Below are 23,529 nucleotides of genomic sequence, written 5' to 3' on the forward strand. Positions count from 1 at the left end.
GCCTTTCTCCCCGGGCCTCCACTGAAAATGGGCTGTGTCCCAGTTGGACTTTCTGGATAAACAAATGCTAAATAAAAAAATAAATAAAGTGTCCTGGCACATCAGATGGTTACAGAAAAACACAATATGCTTCATGGCTGGCCACACTCAAGGTGCTCATACTTTGCTGATATCTGATATCTTTATGCCTCAGTATATTCCAAAAATTCCAGCTGAAGTAAAGCCACAAAACTGCATCCCCAGCTTCTGGCCTACCTTCCAGGCTAAATCATCTTCAGGTCTTACATGCATTCCTCTGACTGAGACTGCCTACACTCATTACATAGAACCAGCTTATAGTGGGACAAATGCTGGTATGTGTGCCGGTAGAATATATACTATGCAGTGTGCCAATGTGTTTATACTCCTTCAAGAAATCACTACTCCTCAAATTCCTCTCTTGTGTACATAAAACTCTTTACCACTGTATGTGAGAATACCATAGTGGCAGTCCATGTAGGTAAAGCTTGAACAACCTTCCAATTACAATGTATCAGAATGTTTCTAGATTCATTTTTCAGCTGGTTATAACACTGTACTCGGTTAAAAGCTTGTCATGCTGTGGTGTGACTGCATTATATACCTTCCATTTACTGCAGTTTATGAACGTTCCCTCTTCCAGCTAAATGCATCCTCTGCTCTTTCTCCACTCTTATTCCTGTCTCTCATGACACCCCTCCTAATGCCTGGTCTCTTTTCCATCTTCTCTGCTGCCTTCATTGTGTTCATAGGGTGTATTGCTATGATAATCTATGTCTGAGAGATGATGTTCAGTGCACCCACATCCAGAGCCATAGCTCACTCATCTAGTGCCTGATGTCATTCCTCATTCCAGTGCCCCTCAACTGGATGAGTTCAAGAGCAAAAAAAAAAACAGGAACGTTGGTCCAGTCACCAAACTGAGCAAGCAAGCAAAGTGTTCCGTCCGGTGTTTTTCAAATGCTGAAAGAGCAAAAAAAAATAAAAAATTTGGTCAGTTGGTATTGCTGACATGTACCCAGCATAACATTTGGGAATGTTCCAAGTATAATTCTACACTTTGTCCTTTTCAGACGGAAGGTACTGATATTAAATTACTTAATTCAATCTTAGCCATCAAATCACTATAGAGACAAACAGTTCCTTCAGTAACTGGCAGTATACAGCTCTGTTTCAAAGGAATTTCAGCCTCCAGACTTCCTTGTATTGCTTCTTGTAGCTATTGAGATCAATAATTTTTGTAAGCATTTTGATTTCTTCCTATAGATTCCATTATCTTGCTTTACCCATTTCATTTTAAGACTGCCTTTCACTTTCAAAATGTCTTTGTCCTCTTTTCCTCCTTAATGTTTCAGCACTTTTTTTGTGTTTTCTGCTCATGGAATAACACATTTTTTTTTCATACTGACTGCTTTAACTGTAATTTATTAAAAGGAATATGGATGTTACTTTTCTTGTGTGTGTGTGTGTGTGTGTGTGTGTGTGTGTGTGTGTGTGTGTGTGTGTGTGTGTGGGTATGGGTAACAGTTTGAAATATTGGACTCACTAGAGTGACTGCCAAAATGGGGAGATTGAATGGCTGAGAGATCAAACCAGTTGGTATATACAAGTTTGGGGGTGTAGGAGTTGCGACCCCCACATGGGCGGTGCAGGGAATCTTGCTCTCTTACAAGAAAAAGTTTTAAAAAGAAGAGTGATTTTCAAGGTTCACTTCTCTCCAGGTTTTCAGTCTTTTTTTCCAGTTTTTGACACTCAGCATTACAAGTAATAACATATTTTTTTCATACTGTCTGCTTTAACTGTAATTTATTAAAAGGAATATGGGTGTTACTTTTCATGTGTGTGTGTGTGTGTGTGTGTGTGTGTGTGTGTGTGTGTGTGTGTGTGTGTGTGTGTGTATGTGTGTGTGTGTGATAAATATCATCCAATTAACATGAAAGTAGAAGTTAAATGATACTTTTTAAAAGCACCTAGTTTTGTCAAAAACCCACTTGGTGGAACTAAGGTATAAACATTCTCAGATTCTGGACCAGTACAGCATAATAATAGGAGAAATGCTGCACAACAATTATGTCCCTTCTCTGAGTATAGTGTGCTTTCTCTCAGGCTCTCCATTTCTAGTCAGAGAAATTATGCATATATCCATATTTTATTCATAGACAAAACTAAACACACTGAAGTACTTCCAGTGTTTCACCATATTCAGGATGTTCCTCTGTTTTTTCCACATCAAAACCTGGAAACCTAAAGATATCAGCTACTTTCTTTACTAAGTTAACAGTTCCACAGCCCTTACAAGATTATATCAGATCAGTACCAATGTAACATTAAGGCTTCATCAGATCACATAGCTTTGCTGACTACCATGGGTCTAAATTCTATTTAGAAGAAAAAATATTCTTGTTCAAACAAGTGTAATGTAAATGTAGTTGCTTTCACATCAATGGAATCAGCTAAACACTCATATACGGAACTACTTTCACAGCTATTTATTAAAGTTTGTATACCAGGTAAGTGAACTGGCTAGAGGATCCTTACAGACAAGACTTGGACCATGTAGCCAAGAATGATAAATATAGCATAATTTAAGAAGCACGCATTAAAACAGAATAAAGTAATAGAATAATGAAATTCAAACTACTCCTTTTTCTGTAGTTCCCAAATACATAATCCCAGACTAGCTGCAACTCTTGCCTTTTCATTTACCCACCCTACGTTTCATTTGCACCCTCTCCTTTACCTCTACATTGCTTTCCCTCCTCACCTTTTTATGTCTCCCCTTAACCCCCTCTCCTCTTCCCATCCTACTACCCTATCTTTACTCATCTCACCCTCATAATTATATATTTTGTATATTCCATTATTTTATTATTCATTCTTTCTAAAACTACTTTTTTAAAGCTACAGAGTGTGCCTTTCAGATTTCATTTTCTCTGGTTGTCTCCCCTTCCTATGCGACTCTTCTTTTTCCCTTCACCATTAGGTGTGAATACCACTTTTTTTATTCGTACCTACTCAGTATTGTTGTAGAAATTAATTTATCCTGTTCACATTGTTCTTATTTCTATCACTACTGATGGACTACTACTGAATGTCTTTGGGATGGCTTTAAAATGGTCCTTGTGCATCAGTGCATGGGTCTATATTAGAACATCGAAGTGTCAGAACTTTGAATGTTCTAATATCGAACCCAATTCAGCAAACGCTGACAACATTGAACATTCAGAAACAGCAAGTTTTTTCCCAGGGAAAACAATTTGCTGTTCCGAAACACATAAACACAACACAAGCACACCAAACAAACAGCAATCCACACACATACACCTAAAATCTTACAACTAACCCTACACTAAACTGTACATACACCACTAACTATACACTTATCTTAACCCAAACCCTAACCCTAAGGTCTATCACAATCGCACACTCACCTCACCCGCACCCTAACCCTAACTCACCTACCTAACCCTCACGTCCACACAATCGCACACTTACCTGACCACACCCTAACCCACCTTGCCCACCCTAACCCTCACATCCACACAATCCACACTTACCTGAACCCGACCCATAATGTTCCACCACAGAGCTGAAAATAGTGAAGCGACAGAAACAGACAACCAAATTCTTTCCCTGGGAAAAAATTCAGTTTTCTGCAGCTTCGTTATTTTCAGTGTTCACTGAATAGGGTTCAATATTAGAACATTTGGTGTTCTGAAACATCGATGTTCTAATATAGACCCTCAGTGCACTACTATGGTCAACAAAATTAAATAAATGAAAAGTTCAGAATACTCATCATTAAAACTGCCAATCTTACTTCAGATTGTTACATTTTAACAGCTTTGACAAAAATGTTTCTAGATGTTATAACTTCGGGCATGACAGGATCTCAACATTAAAGTTTTAAGCATGTTGGATTGCTACTGTTAAACAAGACACATATTTGGTTCCTAACACTCGACGCACTCATGGAGAATACAGGACTCCATGCTGTCCGAGCAGTCATGAAGACTATGGCTGGGATTTAGTGAAAGGCTCACTACTCATGGTAATTGCCTACCATAGGTAGATCAATTACAACAGCAATGAGAAAATGGTATTCAAAGAAAGCTATGACCACAATGAGAAAGACCTAATTATCAGCTCTCTGAACCACACAATAGCCAGTACTAGGTTTGCCAGATCTTTTTGGTATGGTGTTCTTCCTAGACGTGCACACATTGCATTGGCATGGTCACTCTCCTACACAGACACATAGACACACATCCAGCTAACCATGCACACAAAAACACCAACAACTGGCTCTGCAGTTGATCACAATCACACAAACACTTCTGCATTAATCCACACCCACTCTTCAACACAGACACCACATCCAAACTGAATTCCCTACCTAACTCCCCACCATCACCTTCCCAGTTTGACCACTTAGGCAGGCACTAACTCATACATCCATTCAGTTGCATTCATGCCCCTACAGACATGTGCAAGCACACAAACAGACACACATACACACAAACACATATGCACACACACGCACACACACACACACACACACACACACACACACACACACACACACACACACACACACACACACACACACACACACACACACACACACACACACACACACACACACACACACACACACTCATTACTCTGTAAGCTAAAGCTTCCTCATATTCTCCTTAGATATTTGCCTTCCCACATAAAATGTGGTCCTTTTAAAATAATGTCTGCTTTTTGTGAGATGCTACTTCTCTTAAACACTTCTAATTTGCAGGAATTGTCTAACAGCTTACATCATTTTTTTCTCTTTTCATGTTTTATTCAGGAAACATGCAAAATCTAGCCTTTACTTTATACACTTTCTAATGCATGTTATGTTTATATTGCACTCTTCTAAACTGCCTGAAGACCAACAAAAATTCATAACTGGTTCCAATACACAAAGGAGGCAAAACAGATGCTGTTACCTACTGCCACTGTATCGGTCTGACATAAATCACTGATACATATGTTAAAATATACCTATTATAATGATTACAAGATGACTATATTTACTCTCAAAGGTTGCACAGATCCATGGCCATGCTTAATTTTTTTTTAAATCCCCCAACAGTCTGCCAGTGATCATACCAACCTCAATTTGTCTACCCGATAGCTCTTTATGGGATGTGAGATGATCATCATCCATTCAGTGATTAGATTTTATTACTTGGTCCCAAGCCCCCTCACCCACAGTGTCTGATGTGCATGCTTGTATATCCAAGGGCCTGCTGTGCCCACCTCTGGAGTGTGTACATCCTCCCCCTCCCCACACACAGACGTTCTGAAAGCTGCTGTGCAGGCCACTAATTCTATAGCCAATAGGCTGTATTGCCTAGCACCTGCCAGTCTGTTTTTCCAGTAGGTACTGACATTACACCAGGCTGGACCATCTCTGTTCTCCAAGGATGGATGAACCTACACATTTCCACTTACTTCTACCCTCCCCCTTGGATCTTTATCTGCCAAGTCCATAAACTGAACCTGGGTCATAGTCAGGGGTTCATTTATCTCCACATTGGAATTCAGTGAAATTTACATTTAGCAATTTACAAGCCTATCAGTTTAACTGTGGATTGCAGAATATCTACCATAACAAATAAATTGATTTAATCAGACTTTTGACTCTGTTCATTATTCTGATATCAGAGACAGCCAAATCCTAAAAATGATCAGCCCACTTATAAACAATAAGACTTCATAGAGACCAGTGTGTACAATTTCAAATACTGTAGTACCACAGACAACAGTGCTTTAGTATAGTCGGGGACCAATCAGAACAAGGCATTATTAACTGTAGAGTACTGCAGAGCTCAGTACTGGGCCCAGTCTTAGCTTTTGTTTTCAACATCTTCAACATGAACAAAAGTTGTTTATCCAAGTACATCAATGAGTGTAATAGAGAACATAGTGTAACTGAACCAGGAATGTATTTTTTATTTATTTATTTACTAAGCAGGTAGGTGGGCTGATCCAAAAACCCTTTTCAACCATAACCTCACCGTCAAACAGTTGAAAGCACACAGCATATAAAATAACTGTGTAAAGTGCATTACATTCTGATCATAGACAGAATATAGTTGCAACCAGTCTAGCTGAAGGATGCCTCAAAGCATTAAATGCAGATCATCATTTGATTATAAGATTCATTAAATTAGATAAGGAACAAAATAAGTAAAAAAACGTAAAATAGTGCATCAGATGAAGCTTAATGGAGGATGTAATAACTAATATAAATCTAAAATGTGTGATTGCAAAATTGCTGTCACTATAACAGTTGCATTTTTTGGTTTCACGTGCCATTAATTTCATTCTAAATCCACTGTAATTTGTCTAGTTTCTCCATGCACCTGGAGCAATTTTCTGTAAGGCTGTCTTGCCTGTTGTCAGCTTGAAGGGTGGTCTGACTTATGTCAATATCTTATGGTTGTATGATCTTAGTGAATATTCCTTGGTGGAAATCTGAAGCTTGTTAACTAATGGGGTCAACGAACGTGGATATAAATATTGATTGATAATAAAGTTCTCCTGCTGTGACTGAGAATCATCATGTCATATGCAGAGTGTGATAATAATGTTCCCTAGCTTTGGACAAAGAGAGAAACCTGCACATTTTAACTGCAATTTGTAGCAGATGTGTTATAAAGGAAATTTAGCACTATAAATGGCAAACCATTTACGGAAAAAATAATGTCAGAACACAAGTGTTTTACAGGTTTGAAAGCCATAAAACACTTTGCCACTGCCTGCTGTTTGTGTGGCAGCAGTAAGCTTTCCTCTGAAGATTGAATGGCTTTAAAAGCTGTTAGGCACTGCAATGTGAAGCCTTTAGTAAATTTTACAGTTATTTTAGTTTATGGTGCTGCTTTTTAGTGGGTAACAGATTCAGCCGACTACTGCAAAAACAGAATTATTAGCTCTCCTTTCATTGCATATAACATTTTTGTGGTCATGAGACGGGAGAAGAGTATTAAAGATCAGTGTATATCACATTGTAAATGCATCTAAGTTGCATGTTTAGTATGAGATTCAATGTCAATTTTATCTTTCTTGCAGAAAGTATAAAAAGGAATTTAAAGAATATTAACAACAGTACAGTATCTCTGGCATTTTTATTTTTTTTAACATAAGCTTTACCAGTAAGGTAATTCAAGTAACCATAGCCTGACCCAGAAATATAATTGATTATAATGTACATTTAATGTCCATTTCTTTATCTAAACTTAACCAGAGGGGTTAGGTATTTAAATAGTTATTCAAAGCCAAATATTTCTAGGATGATGCTACCAGCAATTTAACATGGAATAAACAGGTATGTAACCTGGTTTAACATCTAAGTATGATTGTCGAGATTTATTTACATTTACAGCTAATTATTCTGGTAAAGTGCTAAACAGAGACTTGGCATTATAATTATGCATAACTGAAGCTGCAGACTGTACTTGTTTGGATAAGTGACATGTTCAGACATACACAGTAAAATCCAAGTCTGTAGGCAGTACATAGTACGTAGTCCATTTGTACTACTTTAGTCAATCGTTACTGCTAGGTGATCACTAAGCTTTAAGTTTTATGATTTCTAAGAATGGAAAAATAATGGGCATCCTCAATGAATTTTAGGAGGGCACATTTGCAAAACAAACATATAAATTTAAGCAGTTTATGATAAACACTCAGCCAGGATCAATTATTAGTTATTCTTAATATAAAAAAATGGAGATATTTCTACACTATTTACAGAGATGATCTGATAACCACTTAAGAAGATACAGAGAAAACGAACAAGCACATATCAGTATGTTTGTGCAGGTTAATGGAGAGCAGATTTCTATTAGTGATGTCAGAAGTATAACAAGGGTGAAGTGAAGGGTGCAATGTGTTAAGGGGAGCAATTAGCAGATCCTGTTTTATTTGTTTATTTATTTTAACTTTTTTTCTCTGCGCATAAACCTGTGGGACAACAAACCGTGAGGCATTAGAACCAGGTGCTCCTCCTAGAGTGCTAGATCATAGAAGTGACAATTTTTTCCTCACTTTGTACATAAGGGAGTAGGATTAGGCCCTGATGCTTCTCCTTAGGAGAGGAGGAGTGCCAAATCAGAGAAGGGACTTTTTTTGCTTCTCAATCTAATGAGTAGGAGCAGTATAATTGGGGAGTATCACTGGGTGCCCAATGAACCTGCTATGGCTCTGAATGATGTGTCAAGATCAGTGTATATAGAAGGAATCACTATAAGGGGCAGGAGGAAGGGGACAAGAGTGTAATTTTAATTACTTGCAAAGCAATGTGTTGCCAACTATCTTTATCCTATAGAGTTGAGTCTAAGGTCTTCATTCAGTGTTTATACATTATCCAGACCCACACAAGTTAATTAAGAAGGCTATTAAACTTGCATCTGCTGGCTACTTTTATCAAGCTAACTGAAAAAGAATAAGTGTTAGGTGTTTTCATGGAAATAAGTTTTCATAAATCCAATGAGGTTTATACCAGCCATATAGGAGAAAATATGGCGCAGTAAAGTATTCCAAAGTATGTCAAGTGAGAAAGCAAGCAGTTACACGTTCCATGTATGTTAATCATAGACTAATAAACATTACAAGGCAGAAGGTGGTGGTAGCTCATGTGGATGCAAAAGATCCCACAGGAGCTATCAAAAAGAGTTGGAGAGGTTCCCCAATGCCCAAGCCAAATTTCCCCTAGTAGTATAAATTCCACATCAGGTTTCCCTTGAAAAGAGGCCACCAGACTAATAGGAATAACCAGTTAATAAAGGATACATAGATAGACAGACAGATAAAAAATATGAAGCAAGTTCCATTACTCTGCAAAGTAGACTTGTTAGACTGATGGATCTGTAGTTCCCAGGATTTGAGATAGGGCCCCCTTTATAGAATCTTACACCAAGTGCCAAACCTTTGGCTTTTAGGCATACTTTGTGACCCAATAGCTTCTGCAGGCAAACTTGAAAAAGTAAACTTGCAAAATGTTAATGGTGGGCTGGTATATTCATAAGTCAATGTTGCTATGATAACTGAATTTAAACAGGCCAGTGCAAAATGAATGTGAACAGGACTAAACCTAAAGCAGTCTTTCATCAAACATTTTGACACAAGACATCTAAAACAGAATTCTGCAGGTTTTCCTTCGCCCACTGAGTATGGTTATTTGATGGTTGAAGAGCCAGATGCAAGGACCACTGCCTTCTGTAGACAGCATTACTTAAATTAAGATAGGTTTAATCAGCCCACAGTTTAAGCAGCATTTATCTTTTTACTTCTCTAGCAGCTAGATTCCTGAGGAAGTTGCTCCTGAAACAGATTAAACATTTCAGAGTGTTAAATACTTCACAGAATTCATGAGGATGTGATGGAAGGAGGCATTTAACACTGCACTAAATTAGCTAGTCAGGAATAGACAGAAATTGTTTACCCAGTTTACAGAAGGAATGCATTTAGCTCCCTGTCCAACAACTTTATAGGTTCATAGGTTCATAGGTAGATACTAGGCTATCTGCCCTAGGGCATTTACAAGCCTAGCCAGAGTGTATTTGGGTTCCGCCTCCCTATTAGATTAGCCTACTGTGCCTCTGTAAAGTAGGTCACAGAAGGTACCCTTTAAGATTAGTTTATTGTGCCTCTGTTTTCCTACACAAGTAGATTTTAGCTGATTATTATAGTTATCCAGACTAACATGAACTCCAAAATCAAAGTGGATCGCATTTTCTTTTAAATCATTTCACTGCCTTATGACTCATTCTCTTAATAGATACTTTCCTTACGTTACCTTTAAACCTACCTTTAATTTCCTTCTTTTAACTTGCATTCCATACACCCCCACCATCATTTAAAAGTTCAGATGGTGTAAAGGACTGTGAAATATAGTTTCTGTGGTTACACATACCTCTTAATTGTCTAGATTTTTGTACAATGTGCAGATTTTTGCTTTGTATTTTTGGTCTGTTCTTCATACAATCTATGGTTTGCTGGCAAATCACCGATGATTGAAGGCACTAAATAATGACAAGCATTTGAGTTATATACTCCATATCCTTCAAAAATGCATGGTAACACAAATCCTGTTAATTTAACAAGTAACTTTATAAGAGCAGTATTTGAAATCTGGGCCTATTTTGGGCCTTTGTCCTCCCATTATTTTAGGCTTTGTCCATATTTCTTGCTTTAAGAGACTGAGAGCTATGCTGTGGTACAGGGTTTGATTTCCTCTGCCCTCATTTGCCTACTATGTGACCTTGAGCAAGTCAATGGTGTGTGGGTGGGTGGCATAATGGTGGTGGTGACTTTACCATGCACAAGCAGGGGGTGGTTTTCTTCTCATGGGGTAATTGGCTAGGCTTAAAATGGCCCACAAGGGCAATTAGCCTAGTAGTAATCTATATATTAACCAGACAGTGCTTGTGGCCAACTCAGAATTTAGGTTAAGCTCCTGAATGTTGCCCTGGACTGCAAGCCTAGTAACTACCTCTGAGCCAGCTCATATCCTTTCTGTCCTTTGCTTTTTCAAGTTATAGTAAATCCAGTCTCGGTAGTTGTAGTTTCATAATTACTCTGTTCCCCTCCATTCATTCTTTTCCATCTTATTCTTATTTCTTTGTACCTTCTGGAGTGAAAAAAGTGTTTTTTTTTCTCTTACACTTTATGGGCTACAGAACTGTGTCCTGCAAGTAACTGTTATTACAATCCTATAAGTCATAAACTCTATTTCTGCAGTCAAGCATTTGGCTTGTCCAAGCTGCTGTTCTAAACACACTTTTATACATTTAAGATTTGAATTTACAGTCCCTGCCAACTTTTTTTTAAGATACTGCTGAATTCCTCCCCCAGTGTCTTACCAGCACCAAAATGCATCACTTTTCATTACTTAACTATAAATTTAATTTAGCATTTTTCTACTATTCCCTATATTTGGAGACCACCTCCTATATCTTTAACTTCCAGTCTCAGTCTACATCCTTACAACAGAACACCCTTTACATCAAAAGCTACACCGCCCACCCTTTCCTATATTGTCAACCCTTTAGCCGTCAGTGCTAGGGATCCTCATATACCATTGTCTCTTTAGACACCCATCATTCTCATAACAATCCAGTTTTGTGGAATACTTGTGGAATACTACATCGTTCTTTTAGTTTGATGTCAGGAGTTCCAAGGAAGAAATAGACTTTTTGGATGTGACTGTCTTATTGGGCGAATATGGTCAATTTAATATATGTCTCTATAGAAAAGAATGTTGGAGAAGTCATACTTTGCATAGAATAAGTATGCATCCCAAACATGTGTATCCACAAATAATAAATGACCAGATGCTACGTATATCTAGGCTTTGCACTGATGATAAAGTGCACCAACATGAATTAGAACAATTACAGAATGACTTATTGACCCAAGGCTATAAAGATTTTGAAATTTGACAGGGAACCATGAGGACAAAATGATAGAGGAAGAAATGATAGAGGGAGACCTTATTTCACAGTCAGAAGAAAGGATGACACGGAAAAACAAAACAGAGAACAGAGTGGCATGAGATGTTTACTAACACACAGTAGTGACATATTGGCCATTTGAGAAATTATTAGGAAGAATTGGAAGATTTTAATTTTAGATGATAGCCTAAGACATATTGTTGGTAATATCTCCAGATTCACTTGTAAGAATAAGTTGAATCTAAAGAGATTGTTATATCACAAACAAGATATTGTTCCACATAGCCTTAAGATGGGCACTTTTCTACGTAGAAGTTGCAAAGCATGTATTTACAGTATGTAGATACAAGCAATTGTTTCAAACATCCTGTAGCTGGTTGGACATACAAATTAAAGATGTATGTGGATTGTAATACTGAGAACATAGTATATACAGCTACTTGAGATAGCTGCCCAGGATTTTATGTTGGGAAAACCTATAGGCCTTTTAAGGTGAGGATTCTGCACCATCTTAGTGATATTAGACTTAATATACAGACTAATGCTTTGTCACAGTTTATTCAAAAGTATCCAGGACATAAATTCTCCTTCCTAGCCTTGGAAAGAGTGCTAGATAATATAAGAGGTGGAAATCTGTCAAATAAAAACTGAAGTCTTGGAAACACTCTTGATAGCTGATTTACAGGCAGACAGGAGCCCTGATCTTAATGGTGTGATGCCTTTAAAACCTATATTGAAAAGCAGGAAGCTCAGGAGATTACTTGACTTGATTGGATTAGCAACGATATAAAAAATGGGAGGTGTTTTATTGTGAACAGGATCTGAAGAAGGCATAGCCGAAAGTGCTCATCCTGTTTGTGGGGATTTACATCCTGTTTGAAGGATTTAGTTTGTTCTTTATTAAATTGTGCTGGTTTTATTTTGATTTTATCTGCTGAACACGCATTCTAGTCTATCTTCGTGATGATATTGCAGTGCTTGTGTTTAATCTATAGTAAGAAGCATGGAAGCTCCTGTTTTACTATTGTCTCTCAATACAAGAAAGTCCATTAATAAAACTGAGGGAAGAATAATTTACTTAATCTGAGGAAGTGCACTGCTAACAAAGATCATATGTTTAATATATAGGGACAGAGATTCCTTAATGACAGGTGCAGTTTTTTTTCTATTTTTTGTACTTTAAAGATCATGTCTAAAAGCTGCAAGATAAAGTTTTTAAAATACATATGTCATGCATGCAAAAATCTTTCTATGTAAAAAAAGTGTTTTGTAGAGAAATTATTTAATTGCCAACCTGTTAAATTAACAGTGTGTCATACACACTGTTAGCTGTAAGACTCAGTTTACATACTTGGAGAAGTACAGTGATACCATAAAACATTTTTAAATGTGGTGCATTAGCAGTTAGTAGACATGCAACTTGGAGAAGTACAGTGATACCATAAAACATTTTTAAATGTGGTGCATTAGCAGTTAGTAGACATGCAAAAAGAAAATGTAAAAGTGATTTTTTTGTTATGGTGCCATCTATGCTTTTTTTTTTTTTTTTAAATTATTGAGACCTTTACTATTGGGGTGGACTGCAGGCTCCAAATAATTACAAAGCACACTGTAAAGGCACCATGTAGGACAGGCTGTATTTTTAAATCAAATAAATCTGGAAATTAAATCTGAAGTAACTTTACAGAAGCAGCTACAAAGCCATGTAGCTTACAATCACAGGTTTAAAAAAATGAATAAAAAACAGAATATTTTTGTTCAAATTTGATTTTAAATTCCAGCCCAAAAAAAACAAGTCCACCGTAGACTAAAATATTGTAGCAATCCATTATTCATCTCACATTTCTGAATACTCTACTTCCTGGTTTTAAGACTGACCTATCAGCAGTTTGTGTTCACCATAGTTAACCTATCACAGCACTGCATGTCAATTCTATGGGAAGGACTGCACTCCTACTGACAATTGCCTATTATCCTGTAAGTAGCTGTATTTAGGATTGACAGGGAAGAGTTGTAGATAAGTGTAATTTGTACCTATGTGCTCTCACATTACTGCGTAGGGTATTTTAATATGAAATTGACTGTGACCATATCTTTTCCAGACTGCATGTGTGCTGATTGCCTCAGCAATAGTGCAATGACATAAACATATTACTTTGAAAAGTAATACTTTTTTCAAAGTCCTTGTTATAACAAAAATGTGAAACAAGTTTTCTCTCACTGTGATAAACTGCAGTCTCCTGTATTGTGAAACGCACATATATGCTGCATTACTTCATACTGTAATCTCCTGTGCTACAAACCATATATATATTTCAAATGTTAGTTGGTATTGCAGTATATTATGAATTGTTCGCATTATGTTTTAGTTCATGGTGTTGACAGTAATCTGCTTGTGTCTCAGACAAGGAGAATGAAAAACTGTAATTACTGTCTATTAATCTAACTATGCTTAAATCAGAAAGATTGACATTATCTAAATAAACACATTTGATTGCATCTTCTTACTAGTTCCCAAGCAGCAGTCTTATGAATGACAGTCCATGAAATACGGCAGCAATACTACAAAAACAGATTTCAGCAAAACTATACTGGGATACAATATGGTTTACATCCTGAGATGGTCCTGTTTATAACTATATTTTGTAGGGGTAATGAACATCATGCAGTCCCCCCCAACACACACATTATTTATTCCACCTAAGTTGCACAGTCTTGGAAAGCATGGAAACAAACTTTCACGAACATGGTTTTTCATAGTAATTGAAGTCTGGAAAAATGAAATCCCCTATACTGGCTGTGTGTTGCACATTAAATCTCAAAGGGCAAATGATTTATTGCCTCTCTCATTCATTAGTTTGGTCACTGAGTGGTGTGATTTTGTGAAGCCTGAATGTCAGCATTCTGCCATTTTGATAAGTTGATGAGCTGTTGTGTTTGGGCCCAGTGTGCTTCATTCAGACATCTGGTACCAGAACCAGATATTCTTTGATTCTCATTTTATTTTGCATCACCTGTGGCAAGTATCCATCTTGAGCACATACAAAAGCAGTCATACAGTAGGCAGCACTACATTTTCTGTTCAGTTCTAAAGGAAACTTGTGAATCTTTCCCACCTCTCCCCATACATGGAATAATGCATAATACTAGTTACATGGCTTGCCTATAAGTAGATGGATTCACAATTAAAGAATGGATCCCAAGTGAATAATACAATGAATAATAAATAAAAACAAAATGAAGGTCACTATTATTGTGACAGTGATGCAGCGACTGGCACTGGTGTCTCACAAGAGGAGGTTCTATAGAGTTCAGTTCTCATTTGGGCTGTCCTTTGTGTGGAGTCTGCATTCCCTCACCGTGTGTGTGTGTGTGTGTGTGTGTGTGTGTGTGTGTGTGTGTGTGTGTGTGTGTGTGTGTGTGCCCGCGCATGTGTGTCGGATGGGGGAGTTAACAAATATTTCAAATGGCTAATTTCACAACACTGCATACTTTTCTTTAGTCCCATTTTGCAGAGCACATTACTTCCATAATCATCTCACAAGTTAAAAACATATACCTTTTATACGAAACATTTTTTCTTTCAAAGTACAGTAAGCCACAGATTTCCCAATCGATGTTTGCCATTTTGCTGTTTATTACTATCATACAGAATGTATTGTACAAATTTAATTTCTCCTTCATGTGGAAGCAAGAGATACTTGCCTTTTGACTACCTTTTAATTTACTGCTTTACTAGTGTTTTGAAGAGTTGAAGTTTTTGCTTAAACATTCTTCTGCTCCTGGCAAAGTTGCCTTTAAATGTGAATTCTGGATTTTTATTTTGAGATCATGAAAATTGTCTTTTTTATTTAAAAAATTAGCAGTGGCATCACTTTATTATGTTTCAGCTTTGTTTTCAATTATGTGCCTCCATATCATGGTGGTGCTGTAAACAAATGCAGTCTATCTGATAATATCTTATGTCTCTGGATTGAAGTTGGGTGGGGGCTGGGAAGTCAAGGCTCCTATTCTTGCAAAAATTGAAACTGTCCACTGCTGCTTGTACCAGATCATCTGGCTGCCTTCGGTCTTCTGGTGAATGGCAGTTTTTATTTATAATGTGCATAGTACTGTATAAGTATCTTTAGAGCATGTAATGTCAGAGAATGTGCTCTGCATTGCTGAATTCTGCAGCCATTTTTGATCCTTCCACACATGGGAGAGCTATTCTGAGTTTCTTTTCAGGATCATGCAAGTAACAGAAGTAACTGAAACAGTCATAAACAATAACTGGAATATTATGAAGTTTAGTATTTATTTCAACTTCACAGTTGGAGAGTGAGAGATGATGCCTTAACTCAGAAGGCATTTTCTGCATTGATTTTAATTGATTTTACATATCATTGCATATGCAGGTAGTACAGAGTGCTGGAACATGCATCCTCTTAAAAATTGTGTTTTTTATTTTATTTTGCAGATGATAAACTTGAGCAGCAACACAGTCTGTTCACTCATTACAAGGACCCATGCCGTCTCGGCCCTGGTGAGGAAAAGTCCTGGAGTATTGGTAAGTAAGATTGGATGGCCAGCGTATGTTGTCACAAGTTTAGAATACACATAGCTTACATATTGTCACAATTATAATTAGTCCAGAGATAATTTAGTGTGGCAGCATTTGTTTGGAGACTGAACAGTTCCCTATAAAGTAGATCATGCTTTGTAAGTGTGTAGTGATGCAGGTTGTACATGAATATGTGTGAAAAAAGTATCAGATCAGAGCTTCAGCACGTCCTCTCACTTATTTGCTGTGTAATTTTTAATAACTGTTTTAAAAATACATATTTTATTTAGCAAAAACATCTTATAGGTACAAGCCATGTTAGTTGTTTGCCACCAAAAAACATAAATCTAAAAAGAAAGGTTTCAAATGCTGCAGGAAAATGTTAACTAGGAAACATATCAGAGAAATGACAACATATATTAAACAAGATATAACAAGATCTACAATGTGTTATATGTGTAATGAATCTAAAGAAGCACTACTATACTCCATCTATCCAGTAAGGTACCCTCAGTTTATGGGTAGATGAAAAAAATAAATTAAGGGGAGAGGCAATACTGCTCATCTGTGAGGTGCTATGAGGATCAAGATCCTCTCCTTCAGCACATGTGAAACCAAATTTAAAGGTGACACTCTCTCTACCAAGGTGGTCGACAACCACTTATTGCCTCTCAAGACACTGAAATCCTCATATTCAAACAGTTTGAACATGAGACTTAAGAAAGGATATGTATGGTGTACTTCTGAATTCATAAACAAATAATGCACAGATGTACTCGTCAGAGATCCACCAAACACTCATATGTACTGTACATTGCTATATAAGTGCTTAAACCACAAATACTAAAGTAAAAATGTATAGTATATGCAAGCACCTGAACCACAAATAATGGTAGCAATGTATAGTACATACAAATGCCTAAACCACAAACACTAAGTTAGCAATGCACACTGTAGACAAGCACCTAAACCACAAATACTGAGTTAATAATATATGCTATATACAAGTGCCAAAACCACAAATAACATCTTCCGTACACAAGAGAACTTTGATAAAGTAAATGGGGGATAGCATCAGAGGACAATAGAACAAGAATTAAAGTATCTTCTAAAGCTTTCAGGATTAAGAACTCCTCGTTATCTGTAGTTGTCCAGTTTCATGGGCAAACCCAATCCACTTATCAGTCTACGCAAGCATATAAAGTATTGCACCAGACTGAGACAAGAGTGCCTATCAGCAGTACAGTCCTTAGAAAATAAAGCAACAGTCTCTTCTATCATAGCACATGGAGGATTGGAAGAAAGGTCGGGCCTGTCTGTAATGGCCAACACAGACACATAGTTTGTAACCACCCCATGATATGGCACAGGGTTGTGTTTTGCTAAGTAACCTCCCCATGATAATAGCACATGATGGTTTTGTATTCACTCACAATTCCAAATCTTTTCATGTAGGAATGGTCACACATTCTCCTTTATATTTGTCTAAAATCTTATATGGCCAGTAACTTTTCCATTAATACTCTTCCAGAGTGAGCAAATAACATGTCTACCAGAAGTTTTGGCTTAAACGCTTACTCTTGACTGCTGATTAATAGCCTCCAACCTTTCTGGGACAGTGTTGTTATGCATCATCCCTCTCATAACCTTGCAAAGGCTCTGCCATTCTTCCACTCCGCTAACTCTCTTTCATTCGTTAAAAGCACAATGTGCCATATATCAGTACAATGTCAAGCTCTCTTGATAAGCATCCCACTGCCTATGTGTACACATGCACATGCACTTACATTGATTTTTGCAGAAGGGCAAATCCCTCATTCTCTTGCACCTTCTTAGCCACACTGTAGTGCAAAGGTGATGCACAGATACAGCCACCCCATGCATCCACACACACACACACACACACACACACACACACACACACACACACACACACACACACACACACACACACACACACAGGTCACTGCAATCAACTTAATGTAATTGTTTTTCAAATTTGAGAAATGGTATTGAAGATGGAAATTTGTATTAAGATTTCAATAATACACATGGATCCCTGCCTGTATATAAAATCTCTGCAGTTTTATCTGTATCTTTTGTGGTTTTGTCATGTGTAAGATGTCATCAGTTGATCAACTGTTTTATCAACTAGTAATTTGTTTAGCATTTATCACTCAATACATACATTTCACTACTGGCATATGAATGTGTAGTGCAAACTGGAAATATTTCAGTCTTTTTTGATGGTGGAGTCACCACTGGTGTATTATTTGGTACTGCACCAGCAGCAATTTGCCATTTCTGTCCTTTGCCCTTCAGTTTGATGTTGTGGAGTTAGTATATAAAATTATTGGTGTGTGACGTGCAGAGACCCAATATAGAAATACTGTGCTATTGGATGCGCAGGCCTTCATGCCATGGAACTTTTAACTATCGTTACTGCAAGTAATATGAAGGAACCAAACAGTTAAGTTTTATGCCTGTGGAGCTGGGCTAAGAAGATTTATTTTATCTTTGTTTAACAGTTGTTTACCGGGAAAGTCCGACTGGACTCAGGTCCATTTTCAGGGAGAAAAACTCCAAAAATCACAAGAATGCATAACAGTACAACAGTAGTTGAAAAAATACAGAGAATAGTATATAGCACTAAAATATGAACCATGCAATACAAAAACATAATTGAATTATTTACAGATCATATAGTACAAGAAAATATTTGATGTATTTGCATAATGGAGACATTGCATGGTTGATACAAAATTGATGTATATATGTGCTAAACAGATTTCAGAGAGGCTATACAATATGTAATTATTTGATTCAAGTTAAAAAACTTTCTGCTGATATATACACAGTCAACTACAGGCATATATTGCACAATCATTCAGTAGAAAGTAGTGGACATTTATAAGGTGCAGCCTGCTAAAATAATGTTACATTAAACTAGCCAGGAACTGTGCAAGAGCAGACCCAAGTTTCAGTTGTGTGACTTTAGAAGATTTTTGAATTGAGCTATAGAGTGGTTCGAGGTTATTGGGGATGGTAGTTTGTTCCATACCTCGAGAATGAAGTTTGAGGATAGTGCATCCCCAGCAGAGTTGTTTGCTTTGGTGGGACTAAATAGTAGTCTATTGCTGGAATGGAGAGAGCAATTGTTTATGTGTGGTTGCAGAAGGTTCTGCAGAGAAGGGTTTTTTTCTGGATGATGCAGGATTTTATGGGCAAAGGTTAGTTGATTAAAGAGTAGTAGCTGAGGTAGCTCAAGCCAGTTTGTAATTTTAGAGATGTACAGTGTTGTGTCCAAGAAGGGGAATCTGTGGCGAACCTAACAATTTTATTATAGCAGGAATCTAGTTTAGCTAAATCAGTTTTTCTGAGATTAGTTAAGGTGGGAGAGGCATGTAGAAGTGTAGACAAGAGATGTGTCTGGGCAATGGTAGCTTTTGTGCTTGTGGTTAGGAATTTTTATGTCTATAGAGAGTGCCTAATTTCTTATCTAATTTCTTGATAGTCTGAGAGATACGAATATCAAACTTCAAGGTGTTGTCAATTTTGATACCTAGAAATTTGGTGGGGGTTACTGGTTTGATAGTGGTTTGGTTTATGAATGTGAAGGTGAATGGCAGGGTTGATGAGGGTATTCTTGTGGGGTGGAACAGGAGGAGTTTGGTTTTGCTGGGGTTTAGAATGAGCTGGATGTTAGTGAGCCATCTTTCAACTGCCAGAAAAGAATTTTGGGTTATGGTCTAAAGGTCTTGTAGAGAGGGGGCTGTGCAGATCAATGTGGAGTCATCTGTGTATTGCATAACTGTTGCTAGAGGGGTACAGGGGAGTTAATTTTGCCATTGAACAGCTTGCTGGCATCCTGATAGGTAGCATTTAAACCAGGTTATAGATGGAGTACTAAGGTTTAGGGCTGTGAGTACATTAATTAGTTTGTTATGGTTTACCATATCAAATGCTTTTGAAATATCCAGGAAGATGACCGCTACAAAATTTCAAGTATTTCTGTGGTAGTTGACTGAGTTAGTGAAGGACATTAAGGCTGTGGTAGTACTGTGATAAGGGCAAAAGCCATGTTGAGTGTTTGATAGAAGTTTTTGTTTGTGTAGGTAATGTATCAATTGTGTGTGTCCTACTCTTTCTAAGATTTTGGATAAGGGGACAGGATGGGAATTGGTTGATAGTTGGTCAATTCAGTGGCATTACCACCTTCATGTAGGGGTAGGATATGGGATATTTTCTAAATGTCAGGTACTAGGTTTTCAGCGATTGATCTGTTGATTAGTATGGCTACTGGAGATCTGATCTACAGATAGATAATGGAGATGTGAACAATGCACACATTAATGGGGTGGTATGTGAACAATGCACACATTAATGGGGTGGTATGTGAACAATGCACACATTAATGGGGTGGTATGTGAACAATCCACACATTAATGGGATGGTATGTGAACAATGCACACATTAATGGGGTGGTATGTGAACAATGCTCACATTAATGGGGTGGTATGTGAACAATGCACACATTAATGGGGTGGTATGTGAACAATGCACACATTAATGGGGTGGTATGTGAACAATGCAGGCATTAATAGGGTGGTATGTGAACAATGCACACATTAATGGGGTGGTATGTGAACAATGCACACATTAATAGCGTGGTATGTGAAGAATGCACACATTAATGGGGTGGTATGTGAACAATGCACACATTAATGGGGTGGTATGTGAACAATGCACACATTAATGGGGTGGTATGTGAACAATGCACACATTAATGGGGTGGTTCTGTAAGGATCTGTTTCTAGGCATGGATTAAGAAGGGTTTAAATAGCAGTATTTAATAAATTGCACATACTTTGCAATGTTACAATATCCTTTAAAAATATTTCTTCATATTATGAATTTTATTGATAAAAATATTTCAGGTCTTAACTCAGATGAATAAGTATGCCATAATAAGGTGTGTCTGGAATCCATCCCTCAAAAACAGATTTTGATTTCACATTCTAAATTCAGGTGATTAGTATTCTTTTAACTGGGTAAAACTCGTGCACAACTGCAGTCTGCAGAGTGGTTGTAAAAGAATTTTGACACAGATTTCTTAATAGAAAACAGGTTGAGAATGCAGCCATATGTATTATAGGTTTATATTGGTTTAACTCCAATGTAAATTCTGCTTGATGAGTGTAATACACACAGGACATGTACAGAAAGTTGCAGATACCTAGTGGTGGATACAAGGAAATATAGTATCTGTGAACATTCATAGTTCCCTTTCTGCACTATAACTGGATACATGGAGCATGTCTGACAAAGTTCTCCAACAGGGTGATGGGTACTGAAGTGGCAGAGGCCACAGTACAGTGCTACACATAAAAATACACATCTTTGTTGTCATTGTTTTAATCAGGACTAGGGCTGAGAGTGTCATAGTGGAATGTGTGGAATGGTCACCTGCATTTTGTTGATGTATTCTGTTATGACACGTTCCTGCTCATAAAGGAATCAGGAGTGAAGGATTAAATCCTTCTGTTTTATTTATTTGTATTTAACTAGGTTAGAGCACTGACCCACATGAGTCTTTTTTACACTCAGCGTGGGAGCACTGTCTAGTTAATAAACTTGCTTAGCCTTCATCCCCTGTGCAAACATGCACCATACTGCTACATAATGCCAGCAGGATGGGAGGTGTATGAGAAATTGGCATTTGATCCATGAAGGATATGTCCACAAGTCCTTTAATCATATCTCTGTTTATATATATGGATATGTATATATATATATATATATATATATATATATATATATATATATATATATATACACACACACACATATATATATGCATATATATATATATATATATATATATATATAATCTAGCTATATATATATATATATATGTATATAGACATATATATAAATATATATATATATATATATATATGTATATAGACATATATATAAATATATATATATATATATGTATTGGTGTATTTTAGAAGACCAAAATACAACATACCTGATTGTCACAATGCCAAGACCGCGTCACAGACAACCGCATTTCACCGACCTCTCGGAACACCAACTTACAACTCCAGGTGAGTAACCACTTGGCCACCATGTTGAACTTTGCCTCTTACCCCCACTGTAGTGCAATCTCGGAAATAGTATATTTAGTTAGGGGGATGGGGGGCACAGACTCCCACATAGGGGTGTGTGGGGGTGAAGTCCCCCCACATGAGTGGGTTTAATTTGTTTCAGTTTTGATTTATTTTTAGTTTGGCCAAGTGTTTGCTTAACTGGAGTTGTAAGTCGATGTTCCTGGAGGTCAGTAAAATGTGGTTGTTGGTAAAGTTGTCTCGGCATTATAGAAGTCTGGTATGTGGTATTTCGTTCTCTTAAAGTAGACCTATATATATATATATATATATATATATATATATATATATATATAGATATATATATATATATATATATATATATATATATATATATATATATATATATATATATATATGTTTATTGGTATAATGCAGAGTAATGCAGAAATGTAGAACTCAAAAGCATATTCTGAAAATGTTCAAACATCATACTGTAATAGTTTGAATTACTTTAACGAACAGACAGACTCATTCGTTTAGGAGAATTCAACATTTTAGAGACCGCAGTAAAGTCAGGATCAGGAAATTTACTTTTTTCCTCACTGTAGAGCAATCTTGGATTAGTATATATAATTTAAAGGGGGTGTGGTGCAGGGGGGCTTGGTCCCCTGCAAAAATGTAAAAAAAAAAAACGTAGATTTTTGAATTTTTTTTTTTTTTATTTTTCGAGTGTCCAGAAACTCTTCATTGCCTTAATCTATTAAGTTATATTGCTGGTATTACAGAAGGAAAATCAGTTGCAAAAATAGATTTTTGTGTTTGTGTTTCTTTTTTGTTTGTTTTGATGTTCGAGTGTCTGGGCACTCAAACATCTGACATAGACCATTGCAGACAATGACTTTCAACATGTTTACGGTTTGGAACTTGCACATGCGGCAAGTAAAATACATTTTTTATTAAAAATATTGATCCAGAACTCTTTTCTCAGTTTAGGATGGGAATTAAGAACTTTTCCTGATAATAGCTGCTGTTTTGCCTCTACAATTCAACAAGAACAGTATAGCTATGCTGCTGGCAATATGAGTTATGAGTACTATCCTGGATACCAGTTGGTCAGCTAAGGGGAGCAGATTGAATAGACAGTGGTCTGTTCATTTATGACATGGGAAATATGTGACTATGAAATACTGTGGCTGTGACCCCTCGTGGAAGCTAGCTGTTGCTGATCAGCCCATCAGCTGTTTTTTTTTTTTTGATTGCCTATAAACATTGGAGTTTTACTGCCATTGAAGGCACAGTCTGTGTGTTTCCTCAGTATCAATATTACATATGCATTTGGGATGGAAGACAAAGGAAA

The 23,529-nt window shown here is 37.0% G+C and overlaps 1 protein-coding gene across 2 annotated transcripts in view; it reads left to right on the forward strand.

Moving 5' to 3' along the window:
- Positions 1 to 23,529, forward strand: part of SMPD3 (sphingomyelin phosphodiesterase 3) — a 1,377,949-nt gene that overhangs the window by 1,274,491 nt on the left and 79,929 nt on the right. For both annotated transcript variants that reach the window (XM_044081341.1, XM_044081340.1), the window contains one exon: positions 15,973 to 16,062. In XM_044081341.1, coding sequence (XP_043937276.1) covers positions 15,973 to 16,062 — 90 coding nt within the window. The remainder of the gene's footprint in view (positions 1 to 15,972; positions 16,063 to 23,529) is intronic.

Source organism: Protopterus annectens, chromosome 8.part0, assembly GCF_019279795.1.
Source record: "Protopterus annectens isolate FY-2018-M chromosome 8.part0, PAN1.0, whole genome shotgun sequence".
Taxonomy (NCBI): domain Eukaryota; kingdom Metazoa; phylum Chordata; order Ceratodontiformes; family Protopteridae; genus Protopterus; species Protopterus annectens.